Source organism: Mus musculus, chromosome 7 (genome assembly GCF_000001635.26).
Source record: "Mus musculus strain C57BL/6J chromosome 7, GRCm38.p6 C57BL/6J".
In the NCBI taxonomy this organism is placed as follows: domain Eukaryota; kingdom Metazoa; phylum Chordata; class Mammalia; order Rodentia; family Muridae; genus Mus; species Mus musculus.
Genome location: NC_000073.6, coordinates 80,935,506 through 80,951,941, shown reverse-complemented (window position 1 = coordinate 80,951,941; position 16,436 = coordinate 80,935,506). Strand labels below are relative to the sequence as shown.

The window sequence follows — 16,436 nt, the reverse complement described above, 5'->3', positions numbered from 1 at the left end:
TTTTTTTTTTGGTTTAGCAACTCAAGACACTGCTATGACACTCTCTTTATTGGTGGCTCTCAACCTTCCTAAGACTGTGACCCTATAATATAGTTCCCCATGTTGTGGGGACTCCCAAACATCATATTATTTTCATTGCTACTTTATAACCATGATTTGAATCATAAAGTAAGGGATCATAACCCACAGGTTGAGATCCTCTGTTCTATGACATGCCATTGCGTAATGTCCAACAGTATCTTTTGGCAAAGGAATTTTGCCAGAAAGATTATTTTGTTTTCTTGTTAACCATGTTTATCATTAACCTTGCTACTGGTCTTACAAGCGTCTTGGTAAGAACACTTCGATCAGTTACTGTGCTGGCTCTGACAAGTGAATTCTAAAGGATGGCTTCTAGAAAGCTTTTCTGATCGTGAAGAAGGAATCCTGGGAATGATATATTAAGAACCATTATGTGTACACTTTCCTGTCTTAGAGAAGTCTGTTCTAGCTGGGTGATGGTGGCACAGGCCTTGAATCCCAGCACTCACTTGGTAGGCAGAGGCAGAGGAATCTCTAGTCTACAGAAAGCAAGCTAATTTCAGGACAGCTAGAGTTACACACAGAAATTCTATCTTGAAAAACAACAACAAGTCTGTTCTAATGTTCTAATTACCAGCATGTTTTTTTGCATTAGTTTATTTTGTGTACACATGTACCTGCATGTGTAGGTACACAGTAGGTGCAATGGAGCACTTGTAGAGGGTCAGAGAACAACTTGGGTATTGAGGTCAGAGGTCAGTTTGTTAGGCTGCAAGTACTTTTACCTGGTGAGCCATATCAGAGGCTCTTTTTCTTTTCTTCTTCTCCTTCTCCTTCTTCTCCTCCTCTTCCTCCTCCTTCTTCTCCTCCTCTTCCTCCTCCTCTTCTTCCTCCTCTTCCCTCTTCTTCCTCCTCCTCTTCCTCCTCCTTCTCCTTCTTCTTTTCATTCTTGTTCTTCTCCTCCTCCTTCTTCCTCTTCCTCTTCTTCTCCTCCTCCTCCTCCTTTTTCTCTTTCTCCTCCTTCTCTTTTTAAACATTCAAGTTTCATCAGCTTTATGGCTCTACTCTCCTCCTCTTCTGTTCTCCCCTTTCTCACTGTGGGACCCAGGCTCAGCTGGAATTCCTGGGCTCCAGTGATCCTCTGGCTTTGGTTTCCTAAGCAGTGGGCAGGAGGTTTATGCCCTACCACACCCAGTTTAGGCTGCTGTTTGAGCAAATGTCATCAAGATCACCTGATAAAACTTGCTCCTAGAGGTTTACCATATTCCATATTAGCATGTTTTTATTAAGCTGCTCACCAGAAAGCAACAGACTTGTGGATCAGAGAGCAGACATCTTTAAGCTAGATTCTTGGTCAATTTCTTATTGAGTTTAAAAGTTCAGTACTTGAACTGTAGAGACAGTTGAGCAGGTTAAGGCACTTGCCACCAAGGTTGACAACCAGAGTTCAATTCCTGGAATTGTGTGTGGTGAAAATAGAGAACTGACTCCTTAAAGTTGTCCTCAACCCGCACATGGGCACTGTGGCATGTACAAGCTCCTCTCCAATCAATCAATCAATCAATCAATCAATCAATCAATCAATGTGATTTTTAAAGAGCCAGGTGCTTGTGGGCATGGTAGTGCATACCTTTAATCCAAGCACTTAAAAGACAGACGCAGGCAGATCTCTATGAGTTCAAGGCTAGCCTGGTCTACACATCTAGAGAGTTCCAGGTTAGTCAGAGAAAATCAATGAGGTCAGTCTCAAAACACAAACAAAAAAACCAAAGCAATCAACATAACTAAAAGCAGCATCCAATACCCTGGCTTATGTTTTGTACAACTTGTCTAAGCTCCCAACCCACGTTTGTGCGTTGGTTGTCAGTATAACAATAAATGCCAAGTTTAGCATGTAACGTACATGAAAAAACACATTGCATTAACTATATTCTTTAAAAATTACTGCATTTGCCGGGCATGGTGGCACACGCCTTTAATCCCAGCACTCAGGAGTCAGAGGCAGGCAGATTTCTGAGTTCAAGGCCAGCCTGGTCTACAAAGTGAGTTCCAGGACAGCCAGGGCTACACAGAGGAACCCTGTCTCGAAAAATCAAAAAAAAAAAAAAATCACTGCATTTATCATGTGTGAGCGCATGTGTGGCACGGTTAATGTGTGGAGGTCAAAGAGCAGTTTTGGGGAGTCCGTTCTCTTCTTCTGCTGTGTGGATCCTGGGTATCGAATTCATGTTTTGAGCCTTGACAACAGCCCAACATCAACTGCATTCTCTCTATTGGGTATGTATTTAGATAAACTGTAGCAGCAATACAATCTGAAAAAAAGAAAATACATTTTGGCCAGTTGTGATCCCAGCCCTCAGGAAGCTAAAGCTAGAGGCTTCTTGTGAGTTTGAGATCAGTCTGGCCTACAGAGTACATTCCAAGTCAGCTGGAACTGGACAGAAACAAACACAAAACAATCCAAAAAAACCCCACAAAAACCCAGGAGGGCTTAAAGTTTCCAAGTGCTGGGATCACAGGCATGTACCATCTGTTCTAGCAACAACCTAAATGGTTTGTGTGTAAGTGCATGTGTGTATGTGTGTGTGCATGGATGCACACTCTCGTGCATGTGTGTGTTCGCATGCCTGTGGAGGCCAGAGGACAACTTCTGGTATTGTGACTCAGCTGTTGTTTACTTATTAGAAAAATTTAGAGATTTTATTTTTGCAATTTTAAAATTATGTTTTTGTGTGTGTGCCTGGGCATGGGTGTGTGCATATGAATATGTGTCCATAGAGTCCAGAAGAGGGTGCCAGATCCCTTGGAGCTGGAGTTACAGGTTAGCTACTAAAAATGGGTGCTAGGAATTGTACTGGAGTTCTCTGGAAGAGCAGCCAGTGCCAGGGATCTGTCTGTCTCTGCCTCCCAGCACTGACATTACAAATCTATGCTACTATGCCCAGCTTTTTTTTTTTTTTTTTTTTTTTTTGGTAGCATCTCTCTATTATGAATCTCTGGCTGTCCTGGAATTCACTATTTAGACCAGGCTGGCCTCGAACTTGCAGAGATCTACCTGTCTTCCCCCCATCACCCACTTGTACGAGATGCTTTTAAAGCTTCCCAACTAAATAGCTTATTCACCTTTTTTGGACCCACAGGATTTTGAGCTGCTCTTGGGGCTCTTCAAGGCACAAAATACAGGGTCAAAGCTCATTCCCACTTAATTTGAACTTAGGTTGAATTTAACACTGACAAGCTTATGTGAAGGTTTCTACTAGCCAGAATTTAGATCGAGAACCACATCAACAGTTATTAATGAAGAAGTCATTCTGATACACATATCTGGTACTGTCACGGAAGCTGGGATACCTATGGGGCACCCCATGGGGGTTTCTATGTATTTTCTTTTATAAAACTTTCTAACTTGGAAATTCTAAACATTTCCTATCCCATCTCAGTAAATGTAAGGTTTCTACTAATAGTTGAAGATAGTCTTTCTCTCTTTCCTCTCTTTAAATTCAAGTACTGATTTTGTGCCTTATACATGCCAGCTGTGCGGCCACCACTGGGAATTTAACAGTGAACAAGACATCAGCGGTTTCCTTTCCATTCTCACACCTACTTTATTGTGCTATAATTCACATACCATACAGTCCACTAAGGCGCACAATTCAATGGTTTTAGTATATACATGGAGTTGTACATCTATCACCCACCAAAAGAAACCCCATGGCAATGATGTCACTTCTAATCCCCGCCCCTGTGAAAATTTGCGGGTCAAATAAATGGCTCACATCCAAGTGTCAGGAGACAAAGCAAATCACTGTTGGTAAAGGTCAAAACTGAGACGGGTCTTCCTGGCCACCTGCACCACCAGTGCCCTCATGACACTAAGGCATCTTGTGATCAATTGGCGTGTGTGTGTGTGTGTGTGTGTGTGTGTGTGTGTGTGTGTGTGTGTGTATACAATGCTTTAAAAGACACACACAGCTTCCGGTAGCGAACCGCAGCGTGCTCCACCTGAGAACAAACAGCAAGGCACCACGTCCCGAGCCACACCCGTGCCCCAGCAGCACGCAGGAAGACACCGACTTCGCGCTGGCGCAGACTCGGCTTCCGATTGGCCAGGCCTGTCCAAGGGCCCGCCTTCCGCACGCTGTGGGCTTAGCTAACCTAGGGTCACTGTCTTCGGGAGCCGCCGCGCGGGCTGAGCACAGAAAGCAGCCTTCAGCCGGTTCTCGGCCGGAGAAGGCTACGGTCCTTTTTTGACAAGGCCAGGCCCTGGGCTGTTCTAGGGGGCTCACAAGTCATTCTTTGTCCATTCTCTGCTCAGAAGGGAGGAGCTTCGCCTGCTCCCGCCCCGGAAGCGGAAGTGCAGGCATCAGGGGGTTCTGTCCACGGTGAGCCCGGCCCGTGTTGCAGCGGTCCCTCTTGGTGGTTCTATCGCGCCCTCTTGGCTGCTAGTTGTCGCGCTCTCCATCTCACCATGCTGTCTCTAGACTTTCTAGACGATGTGCGGCGGATGAACAAGAGGCAGGTGAGACGGGCCGCCCTCTCTCTCTCTGCCAGGGTTCCTCTGGTCTCTTTGCCGTTGCGGGGCGCCCCGCGGATCTCTGGGCGGGATTGAGGGCCTGCGTGGGTCGGTTGCCTGTATGGATCATTTCTTTCTTTGCAGACTGTAGGTAGCCAAGACCTCTTTGCCCCCATTCATAGCACCAGATTCGGGGGACCGAGAGGGAAGGAGAGAACCTTTGCGATCCCTTCCCCCCGAGGAGGCAGGGGAGTAAGTGAAAACTATAGGGCGCTTTGTAAGTGGGAGTTTGGGACACTGTAAAGCGGCAGACTTAACCGTTTCTGGTGGGGCTCTGGGGAAAGCCATTACAGGTCCCACAGGAGCCGTTGTGTTGCTTTCATTGTGTAGCCACCTTTCAGCCCAGCTAGACCTCAGTGAGCTTCATCCATTTTAACTAGGGTCACTCTAAGCTCGGAGTTGAATCTGTTATACCACTTGTGTGCCAGTTTCCTTGGCAGAAAGGTGACAGTCCACTGAATCTTTGATGATAGATGTCAGTGGAACAGAAATCTTGAAACTTAAATCAGATTTTATCCTTCAGTCTTGCTGTCTTCTAGCTCATGTGTTAGAAGGTACTGAGAACACGGTCACCTTTTTGTCTCCTGAACCGAATGTTCTGGTAGCAATTGACCTTTTCCCTGCCTCCCTACCCCCCTCGTATTTTGGTATTAAGAATTGTCTCATTTAAAGATTTGGTTTATTTTGGAACAGGACTTTGTTTTGCCCTGTTTATAATTATTACATAGAAAAGTAGGTCCGTCTCTTCTTAGACATACATACAAAATTGTGAGACATTCCAGTCAGAACAGCTTTAAGGAGTAGCTGTCACTTAACTGTCTTCTGTATGGACTCCTATTTCGGTGATGGGGATCAATACCAGGGCCTTGCATTCATCACAGGCTACCAGAACCGCGCTTCTAGTTTTGAAAGACCTTATTTTTATTACTTTATTTCGAGACAGAGTCTTGCTATGTAGTCCTCCTGCCTCAGCCTCATGAGAGGTAGATTTATAGATATATGTCACAACATGGCATCACTGGCTGGTATGACTCTGCCCTGTTGCCTGGAACTCACCGTGTAGCCCAAGCTGGCTTTGAGCTGGACTCCTGCCTTCGCATCTTGAGTCAGGGTAAATAACCGTATTTTCTTTTTTAAGTTTGTTTGATTGTTTTTCAAATGTGCTGAAAATCATTCCTAGCACTAGGCAAGTGATCTGTCACTGAGCACATGTATCCTCCATCTGGAAAGACCTTTTCTTCCTTCCTTCCTTTCTTTCTCCTCCTCCTCCTCCTCCTTCTCCTCCTTTTTTTTTTTTTTTTTTTAGATAAGGCCTCACATGTAGATGAGGCTGGTTTGGAAATCAGAGATCCACCTGCCTCTGCCTCAGCCTCTCTCTGCCTCTGCCTCCCAAATACTGGGATTGAAGGCATATTGGTGACACCATCCTCTCTTATTCCATTCCCAGAAATTTTGTGTATGTGTATTGCTGGTGATCATACTCAGGGCCTTTCATGTTCTTTGTTTGTTTTGAGACAGGGTTTCTCGTCCTGTTCTTGAACTTATTCTGTAGACCAGGCCAGCCTGGCACTCTGCCTGTCTCTGCCTCCCGAGTGCTAGAATTTAAAAGCATATGCAGCCAACTACCTCCCCAACCCCAACCTGGTCTTTCAGTTTCTAAGCATGTGCTCTTCCAGTAAATTATACCTGTAACCCTTGTTTTTAAAATTCTTTACTTTTAAGAAGTGTGCATGTTCACCATGTGTGTGTCTGCTGCGGGTGAGGCCAGAAGGCGGCACTGGGCCCTGTGGAGCTGGCCTCACAGTTGTGAGCCGCCATGTGGACACTGAAAACCAAAGCTAGATCTTTTGCAAGAGGAGCAAGTGCTCTCAACTGCCAAGCTGTGTCTCCTGCCCTTTACTTATTTTTTGTTATTATTGAGTGTGTGTGAATATGGGTATGCAGAGCTACAGACTGCATGTGACAATGGACAACTTGTGGTAGTTGGTTCTCTTCTACCACCTTCTTGAGGCAGGGTCTCACTTGTTCCTGCCATTTTGAGTACCCCAGAGTAGCTGGTCCTTGAGCTCCCTTTTAGAGTATATTTATTTTGTGTGTGCATATGTGTGTATGGGTGTGAGTGTGCCATGGTGAACGCGTGGAAGTTAGAGATTGACTTGGCAGAATCAGCTCTTTCTGCCAGGGACTCAGGGATTGAACTCAGGTCATCAGGCTTGGCACAGCGCCTTCACCAGTTGAGCTATGCTGTTGCTCGCCCCTGGCGTTTTGAAAGACAGCTTTTCTTGAACCAAGCACGATAGTACACATCTATAATTCCAGCATTTGGAAGGCTGAGCCAACCTGGGCAACATAATTGAAAGCTGGCATGCAATTAAAGGAGAAAAAAAACAACCAACCAACCAATCAAACCACCAAACAAAAATTCTACAACTGAAACCCGTGGTGGTACAACTCCAATCGCGCTTTGAAAGTGGAGATTGGGGGGCTGGAGTTTGTGTTCAGAATTAAAGGGTTAAAGGATGACTTCTGGGATTTGGCTCTCTACTTCCTTTCCTGTGGGTCCTGGAAATCAGGCCTACACCTTCATTCTCTGAGCCGTCTCTTCATAGACGCTCCCCGCCCCCCAAGATCACCTTTGAACTGGGGCTTTGCTTTGCTTTTTTTTTAAGATTTATTTATTTACTATATGTAAGTACACTGTAGCTGTCTTCAGAAGAGGGCATCAGATCTTATTACGGATGGTTGTTATCCACCATGTAGTTGCTGGGATTTGAACTTTGGAAGAGCAGTCAGTGCTCTTCACTGATGAGCCATCTCTCCAGCCCTGCTTGTTTTTGTTGTTGTTTGTTTGTTTGTTGTTTTAAGTTTTATTTATTTTTATTTTATGTGCATTGGTGTTTTGACTCCATGAATGTCTGTGTGAGGGTGTCAGATCCCCTGAACTGGAGTTGCAGACAGTTGTTGAGCTGCCATGTGGGTGCTGGGAATTGAACCTGGGTCCTCTGGAAAACAGCCAGTCCTCTTAACCATTGAGCCATCCTCTAGCCCCAGCTAGGGCTTTTCTTAATCTATGAATCTCAGATTTGTAGAGTTTATCTATTTCTAAAAAGGTTGATAAGTCCTAAAAAAGATTAATATTATGTCATTAACATGTCAGAAGGGGGATTAAGAAAAGATAGCCGCACACAACTATAATTTCTAATTTGTAGACAAAATAGAAAAAGCATAGGTGACAGTGAACTAATAAAATAGAATGTGATGAATTTAGGACATTAATATTTTGTTATTAATATAATATACTAATTTCTTTTTTGATTGCATTGGAAATTGATTCATGGACTTCAAGCGTGTTAATCACACACATCACCTGATTTACACACCTATTCCCCTCCCTAACCAATTTTCTTTTTCTTTCTTTGTATATGTGAGGGGTTAACATGGGGTGTTGTCTTCTGTCGCTCTCCACCTTACTTCTTTAATATATTAACTTTATTCTCCAAGTTTTGAAACCAAGAGTACTTATCTGTGCTGGTAGCACCTCAGTTACATATTTCTGTATTAAGAAACAATGGTAAATTTGGGGTGGATCTATTATGAATCTATATAGAATCACTTGGATAGAAAGACTTAATTATGGACAATTTCTTAAATTTTAATTTATTTTATGTTTTTAATATGTTTTTATGTAATTCAGAATTCGATTACTTTCACCTTCCATTTCCTTTTCTCAGCCCCTCCCAGGTACCTTCCTTTAAACCCTTCGTGTCTTTTCTACTTTTAAATTAATAGCTTTGTTTTCTTTGAGTATTATTGTTACAAACATACATATGTGCGTGTGTATGCATGCATATGCACAAATAAATATAAATATAGCCTTTTGAGTGGTGTGTATGTGGTTTAAAGGCTGGCCACTCTACATTGGACACTGATAAGGGTCTCATCCACGGGAGAGGGCAGTTCTTTGTCCAGAGGTCATTAGTCGCCTGTAGTTCTTTATCTAAGGGTAGGACCCTTCAGAACTCCCTCCCTCCCCCCCAGCCTTAACAGGTCCATTGTTCTGGTCCTGTTTATGGCGCTGTCTGTAAGAGAGACTGACAGGGGCTCTACCTCTTACAGTCTGTGCACCCTTTTCTGTCCTGTCCTCAGAGCCATAGATGCAGAGCTATGCTGCAGATGCGTCGCTGGTGCTGGGCTCCCACTGTGTGTGGGTCTTTATATTGTGTCTAGTTGTGGTTTTCTGTGGTGGTCTTCAATTGCTGGGAAGCTTCTTTGACCAGATGTGGTAGCTACACTTGTGACAAAAACACCTTGCTTCCCCCCCACCCCCCACCCCAAGACAGGGTTTCTCTGTATAGCCCTGGCTGTCCTGGAACTCACTCTGTAGACCAGGCTGGCCTCAAACTTAGAAATCCGCCTGCCTCTGCCTCCCAAGTGCTGGGATTAAAGGCGTGCGCCACCACGCCCAGCACTACCTTGCTTTTTGAGACAGATCTTTTCACTGAACCTGAAGATCTGCCTTTCGTCTAGAAAGGCTGGTCAATGAGGCCCGGATCTATTCTGTCTCTGCTTTCTCAGTACTAGGGTTACAGGCAAACACTGCCATGTCTAGCATTTCTGTGAGTTGGAAAGCTAAACTTAGGGTTCAGGACCTTGCTTTACCCACTGAGTCACTTTCCTAGTCCCAGTGGGTTTTGTTGTTATTACTCTTGTTGGATTTTGCTTTATTTTTTATTTTTTATTTATTTTGAGACATAGGCTCACTCTGTAGCCTGGATTAGTCTGCAACTCTAGGTAGCTCAGACTGGCCTCAAGTTTATGTTGACTTTCCTTTCAGAACCTCTCAATGGCTGGGATCACAAGATTAAGCCATTACAGTTGGTTTACATTTTATTTTTATTACTATTCTTTTAATAGTTTGGTCTCCTTATGTTATACAGGCTAATCTCAAATATACAATCTCCCTACATTAGCCTCTCCTATATACCAAGATTATAAACAAGAGCTATAAATTTAAACATTTTTGTTACTTTTTGTTATTTTGTCCTGTGTGTCCTATCTCCGTCTCTATCCTCATCCCTATCCCCAAGCTGAGAACCAAACCTAAATTTAGACATTTTTAAAAATATGAAACTTAGAGCTGGGAATGGTGGTGGAGCACACCTTTTATCCCAGGACTCAGAAGGCAGAGGCAGGCATCTCTGAGTTCAAGGCCAGCCTGGTCTGCAAAACAAGTTCCAGAACAGTCAGTATTAGACCTAGAAACTGGGTTTTGAAAAATAAAATAAACTTGAGGCTAGAGAGATGACTGTACAAGCATGAGTACCAAAGTTTGGATCCTCAACACCTATGTAAAAACAAGCTGGGTGTGGCAACGTGTAACAATAAACTCAGCCTTAGTGAGTGTGGTGGTTCAAATAGGAATGGCCCCCATAGACTCATGTGTTTGAGGTTTGACCCATAGGGAGTGGCACTATTAGGAGGTGTGGCCTTGTTGGATGAATGTGTCACTGTGGGGGTGGGTTTTGAAGTCTCCTATGCTCAAGCTACACCGAGTGTGGTACACAGCCCTTCTGCTGCCTTTGGACCAATATGTAGACCTTTCAGTCCCTTCTCTAGCACCATGTCTCCCTGCACACTACGATGCTTCCCACCATGATGATAAAGGATTAAACCTCTGGGGCTGGAGAGTTGACTCAGTGGTTAAGAGCACTGACTGCTCTTCCAAAGGTCCTGAGTTCAATTCCCAGCAACCAAATGATGGCTCACAACCATCTGCAATGGGATCTGACACCCTCTTCTGGTGTGTCTGAAGACAACTACAGTGTACTCATATACATAAAATAAATAAATAAATCTTTAAAAAAAGAGAAAAAAAAGGGATTAAACCTCTGAAACAGTAAGCCAGCCCCCAATTAAATGTTTTCCTTTATAACAGTTTCTATGGTCATGGTGTCTCTATACAGCAATAGAAACCCTAAGATGGGGGAGGAGGGGCTAACTCAGGTGGATCCCCAAGGGGCCTGCTGGCCAGGCTTTGAACTGAAATGACAGACTCTTAAGTTCAGTGATAGATGGTCTCAAAAATTAAGGCAAAGAGCAATTGAAGAAGACTCCCAGCATTGACGCCTGGCCTCTGCACATGCCCATGTGGGTGAGTGCATCTGCACACCTGCTACACCACACAGACACACAGACACATACATGCAGCACAGAACAACACATCAAAAGTTAACACAGTATTAAGCTTGATTTATAAATATAACTCCCCTTTATTTTTTATTTTTACTTTTTGAGGTTATATATAATTTTGAGATTTGTATGTAATTGCATATTATATAATTTCTTACCTTTTCTCCCTGCAAACCCTTTCATGCATCCCTCTTTGCTTCTTTCAAATTCAAGGCCTCTTTATTTAATTGTGTGTGTGTGTTTCTAATGCATAAATACAAACTGCTCAGTCTATGTAATGTTGCTTATATTAGTATAATTTTAGGGCTGTGGTGGTTTGAATAGGTACTGCCCCCATAGACTCATGTTTGAATGCTTGGTTCATAGGGAGTGGCACTAAGAAGAGATGTGGCCTTGTTGGAAGTATGTCACTGTGGTAGTGGACTTTGAGGTCTCCTAATCCCAAGCTATACCCAGTGGGATGTACAGACCTCCTGCTGCATGTGGATCAAGGTGTAGAGCGCTCAGCTCCTCTAGCATCTTGTCTGCCTGCACACTGCCATGAGGATAAGGGACTAAACCTTTGAAACTGTAAGCCAGCTCTAATGAAATATTTTCCTTTTTAAAAGTTGCTGCTGTGGTCATGGTGTCTCTCTCTCTCTCTCTCTCTCTCTCTCTCTCTCTTTTTTGAGGACCTCTGCTCATTCCAGGCCTTAGGGCCTCGCTCACTCTGGCCCAAAGATTTATTTATTATTATACATAAGTACACTGTGGCTGTCTTTAGACACTCCAGAAGAGGGCATCAGATCTTATTACAGGTGGTTGTGAACCACCGTGTGGTTGCTGGGATTTGAACTTAAGACCTTCCAAAGAGCAGTCAGTGCTCTTACCCACTGAGCCATCTCGCCAGCTCCATGGTGTCTCTTTATAGCAATAAAACCCTAAGACAAGGGCTGAACATTTAGTATCGGATAACCAGTTGGTATACTCTTGTCCTGGGTCCTGGGGAAGATTATTTTCCCACTGTCAGCTTTCCTTAGTTGCCTGTAGTTCTTTGTCTATGGTTTGGGCCTCTTGAGCTTTACCCCGTTCACGTTAGCATCTGTATTGTTCACCTCATGCTCAGGCAGTCAAGCGAGTGAGGCTTCATAGGTGTAGATTCTGACACAATCTTACAGCAGACTTCCTGGTCCTCTGGCTCTTATCTTCTCTCCCCTGTGTCACAGTGATCCTTGATCCTCAGGTGAGAAGTTGGGATGTAGCTGTAGCTGTCTGTTGGGCCTGGGCTCCACAGCTCTGCATTGTGATCAGTTAGAGTTTTCTGTAAAGGTCCCTGTGTATTACAAAGAGAAGTGAGGGATGAGGACTACGCTTAGCTCTGGATATGAAGACAAATACTTAGAAATAGTTGGAGATTAGGCTTTTTTAGTCAAGTGGTGGTTGTAGGTTCTCTAAGATGCATGACTTCATAAACCCTGGGTAGTTGGCAAGGTTTCCAGTAGCAGTTGTGACTTCCCTCTTGTTGAGTAGGTCATAAGTCCAATTAGAGAGCTGTTGGTTACCACTAATGTATGTGTGCTTCATTCTAACTCTTACTATCCCACGGTGGTCACTGTTATGTTTCATGGGTATTGTAACTGTTACTGTGCTGTGGTGGTCACTGCTGTGGCTCAGGGGTATTGTAACTGTTACTATACTATGGTGGTCATTATTCTGGTACAGGGTATGGTAACTGGATAGGACTCTTGGTTAATTTCCCCTCTGGAAGCTTACATGGTCCAAAGTTAATGGTGTGTTCAGCAATAGATATATAACCTTCTATTCTGGGATTCTGTACCCCCAACCCACACTCTTTTAAAGACAGAATCTCATTTTAAAAACAGTATACCAGCTGTCTTTTTTTTTTTAAGATTTATTTATTTTATGTATCTTGAGTACACTGTAGCTGTACAAATGGTTGTGAGCTTTCATGTGGTTGTTGGGAATTGAATTTAGGTCCTCTGCTTGCTCAGGTCAACCCCGCTTGTTCCAGTTGGCCCCGCTTGCTCAGGTGCTAAGATTTATTTATTATTATAAATAAACACAACTGTTGTTGTCTTCAGACACATCAGAAGAGGGGATCAGATCTCATTACAGGTGGTTGTGAGCCACCATGTGGTTTCTGGGATTTGAACTCAGGACCTTCAGAAGAGCAGTCAATACTCTTACCTGCTGAGCCATCTCACCAACCCTATACCAGCTGTCTTAATTTGAGTTTCATTGCTGTGAAAAGACACCATGATCAAGGCAACTCTTATAAATGACAATGACTTGGGGTTGGCTGACAGGTTCAGAGGTTCAGTTCATTATCATTAAGGCAGGAAGTATGGCAGCATTCAAGCAGCCATGGTGCTAGCTAGAGAAGCCAAGAGTTCTACATTTTGATCCAAAAGCAGCCAAAAGACTGGCATCCTCAGGCAGCTAAGAAGAAGCTCTCTTGTGCACTGCACAGGGTGGAGCCTGAGCGTAGGAGGAGACCTCCAAAGCCCATTCGCACCACAGCAAACTTCTTCCAAGGTCACACCTCCTAACAGTGCTACTCTCTATGGGTCAAGTATATTCAAACCAGCACACCATCTGAGAACTTTGATTATTCAACAAACTTGATGGGTTTATTATAGGATGGCTATAAATGTGAATATTCTCTGTGTCTCTCTAACTGGGCAAGCTTGGAATTCTCTATAAAGAGCAGGACTGGTGATTCTTGGGGAATTCTTGGTGATTCTTCGGCCTCCATTCCCCAAGTGCTAGGATTGTAGACATGATCCCATGTGTTTGGCCTTGTTTGAGATTTCTTAGGGACTCAAGGATGTTGGTCAGGACTTGATCCATGTCTGAGCACTGATGACATCAATCTGATTTTTCAAAGTTGCTTAACTACCCACTAGGCCATCTCTTACTTTGGATTTTTTAAAAACCTATTTTGTTTTGTTTGTATGAATGTTTTGCATGAACAGTATATATGTGCACTACGTGGATGAATTCTAGCCACAGAATGTATGGGTTACTGATTCAGTACTTGTAACTCCCTGGAGGATATTAAACATTACTCCAGCTTCACAAAAGCGGGTGGCAGACAGCTGGTGCTGTACCTTCCAAGTGCTGCAGACCATGACGACGACGTCTTAACAACATCAGCCTTTACACTTACAAGAGCCTCTCTATGCATTACTTTTGTAGGCATAGTCTACACGTTTTTGTGTTGTATTTTTATTTTCATTCAGGTTTAAATACTTTCAGGTGAAATGGTTGGTAGGTTACAGTGCATGCTAGGCAAACAGCAGGGCCAGATCCAGGATTCCCAGTACCCACAAAATGCTGAATGCTGGGTGAATGTAGCCGTGGGCTTGTAGTTCCAGCGTCTGAGGTGGAGCGCTAAGGAGATCCCCTGAACAGCTTGAGAGTATGAGTAGCCATGTCAGTGAGCTGGGGATGTGATTGGGAGACATTGCCTCAAAGAATAAGGTGGAAGAGCCACTGAGGAAGATTCCTCAGTGGGGATGGATTTGAACTTCTGATCCTCCTGCCTCCATCTCCCCAGTGCTGGCTGTGCCTTATCATACCCAATTGATGCACAGCTGTAGTCTAACCCAGGGCTTTGTGCATACTAGGCAAGTACTTTCCCAACTGAGCCCAGCCCTCAGCTATTTTTGAGACACTGTACAGTCCAGGCTGACCTGGAATTGGCATTCTTCCTGCTTCAGTCTCCCAAGTGCTAAGGTTACAGCCATGCTCTACCTTCCTAGCTGAAAGGAGCTTAAAAGTTAATTATTCTTCTCTCTCTCTCTCTCTCTCTCTTTCTCTCTCTCATCTCTCATACACACACACACACACACACACACACACACACACACACACACACTCATAGTATATATTCATAGTCTCATGCAGCCCAGAGTAACCCTTCCACTAGTTATCTCTCCCTTCAGCTTCCCAGGGCAGGGATGACAAGGTGTGTGGAACGGTCAGTGTACCATTGGGCTTAATAACGTTCTTTTAGAGTTTGACCTTGAACGACAAGGAACATTCTGGTCTGCTCATTTCTTAGAAAGGGGAATTCAATTCTGTGGTTGTTCTTGTACACATGTCACCGTTTCTTCCTAATAGCTTGATGTGGCCAGATGGAATGAGGTTGGGTAACTTCTTTCTGCCAATACTAGACAGATAAAAATGGCTTTTGCTGCTGTTGTTGATAATTTACGTTCATAAGCATTCACGTGTAGGGAAAGCAGCAGGAAGTAGAAGCTATGTGTTTGACTTTTGAGTAAAATCTCTTGACAGGAAAGAAAAAAGGAATGAAAGAGTAAGACCGTCTGACACTTTGCTCAGACAGGATGTTTGTTTAGCATAGTGTGCTCCTGTCTACATTGTGCCCCAAGACTAACTCACTAGTCTTTCTTAAGGAACTAGCAGCTACACAACCACACTTCAAGGGACTTTAACCTTTCTGTATGTGCTGGTTAGTGTTGCTTGTCAGCCTGACCCAATCTAGACTGACCTGAGGGTATGTCTGTGGGGGATTATCTTGACCAAGTTAGTTGATATGGAAACAAACTTGTTCTTTATGGGTGGGACCATCCCTAGCCAGAGGATCATATACTACACAAAGTGGAGAAAGTTAGCTGAATATTTGCAAGCATTCTTTCTGCCTCTCTGTTTCCTGGCTGTGGATGGAATATAAGCAGCTACTTCAGGCTCCTGCTATTTTGAGTCCCCACAGAGCAGGACTGTCTGTGTGAACTGTGAGCTCCAATAAGCCTTCTCTTTTATACTTTAAGTTGCTTTTGTCATTTCATCACAATCAGGAAAAGAAATTTTAACACTCTCCTAAAAATGAAGATGATGCTGATTAACTGAATCTCAGAGTAAGCTGCTTGTGTCAGTGTGGTGCCATGTGTCTAAGGGAAGGGCAGGACTGATGTAAATGGGAGAGTGACTTCTTACAGAGACATAAGTCTTCATTCTTTTAAAGTTTTTTCTTTTTATAAAAACTTTATTTTTGTATATAAGTGTTTTGCCTGCATGTATGTATGTATGTATAAATGTACATATATCATTGTGTGCTTGGTGCCCACAGATGGTCTGCAGAGGCCAGCTGATACCCATATCTGGAGTTACAGATGCTTTTAAAGTGCCATGTGGTGCTAGGAAGTGAACCCTTGTCCTTGGAAGAGCAGCTAGTGCTCTTAACCACTGAGCCATTTCTGCAGCCTGAAACCTTACATTTTCCTTGTTAGGAATTATTTTCTCTTGATTTTTTTCGACACAGGGTTTCTCTGTGTAGCCCTTTGTGTCCTGGTACTCTCTTTGTAGTTCAGGCTATCCTCGAACTCAGAAATCCCCATGCCTTTCTCCTAAGTGCTAAGGTAGGCCTGGACCTCTGTAAGCTTCCTGATGATGATGGTCTGTTTGCCCTTCCCCTGACGTTACCTCCTGCAGTCTAGGATCTAGTTGTTATTAACGCGTTCTCACGCCCGGCCAGGAAGAACACAACAGACCAGTATCTTCTGCGGCAAAACTTTATTGCTTACATCTTCAGGAGCCAGAGTGTAAGAAGCAAGAGAGTAAGAAGCAAGAGAGAGAGAAAACGAAACCCCGTCCCTATTAAGGAGAATTATCCTTCGCCTAGGACGTG

The 16,436-nt window shown here is 43.7% G+C and overlaps 1 protein-coding gene across 1 annotated transcript in view; it reads left to right on the top strand.

Moving 5' to 3' along the window:
• The first annotated feature begins 4,391 nt into the window (after positions 1-4,391).
• The window catches only part of Sec11a (SEC11 homolog A, signal peptidase complex subunit), a 32,172-nt gene continuing 20,127 nt past the window's right edge, over positions 4,392-16,436 (top strand). The window contains exon 1 of the mRNA NM_019951.1: positions 4,392-4,540. Coding sequence (NP_064335.1) covers positions 4,490-4,540 — 51 coding nt within the window. The 5' untranslated portion in view covers positions 4,392-4,489. The remainder of the gene's footprint in view (positions 4,541-16,436) is intronic.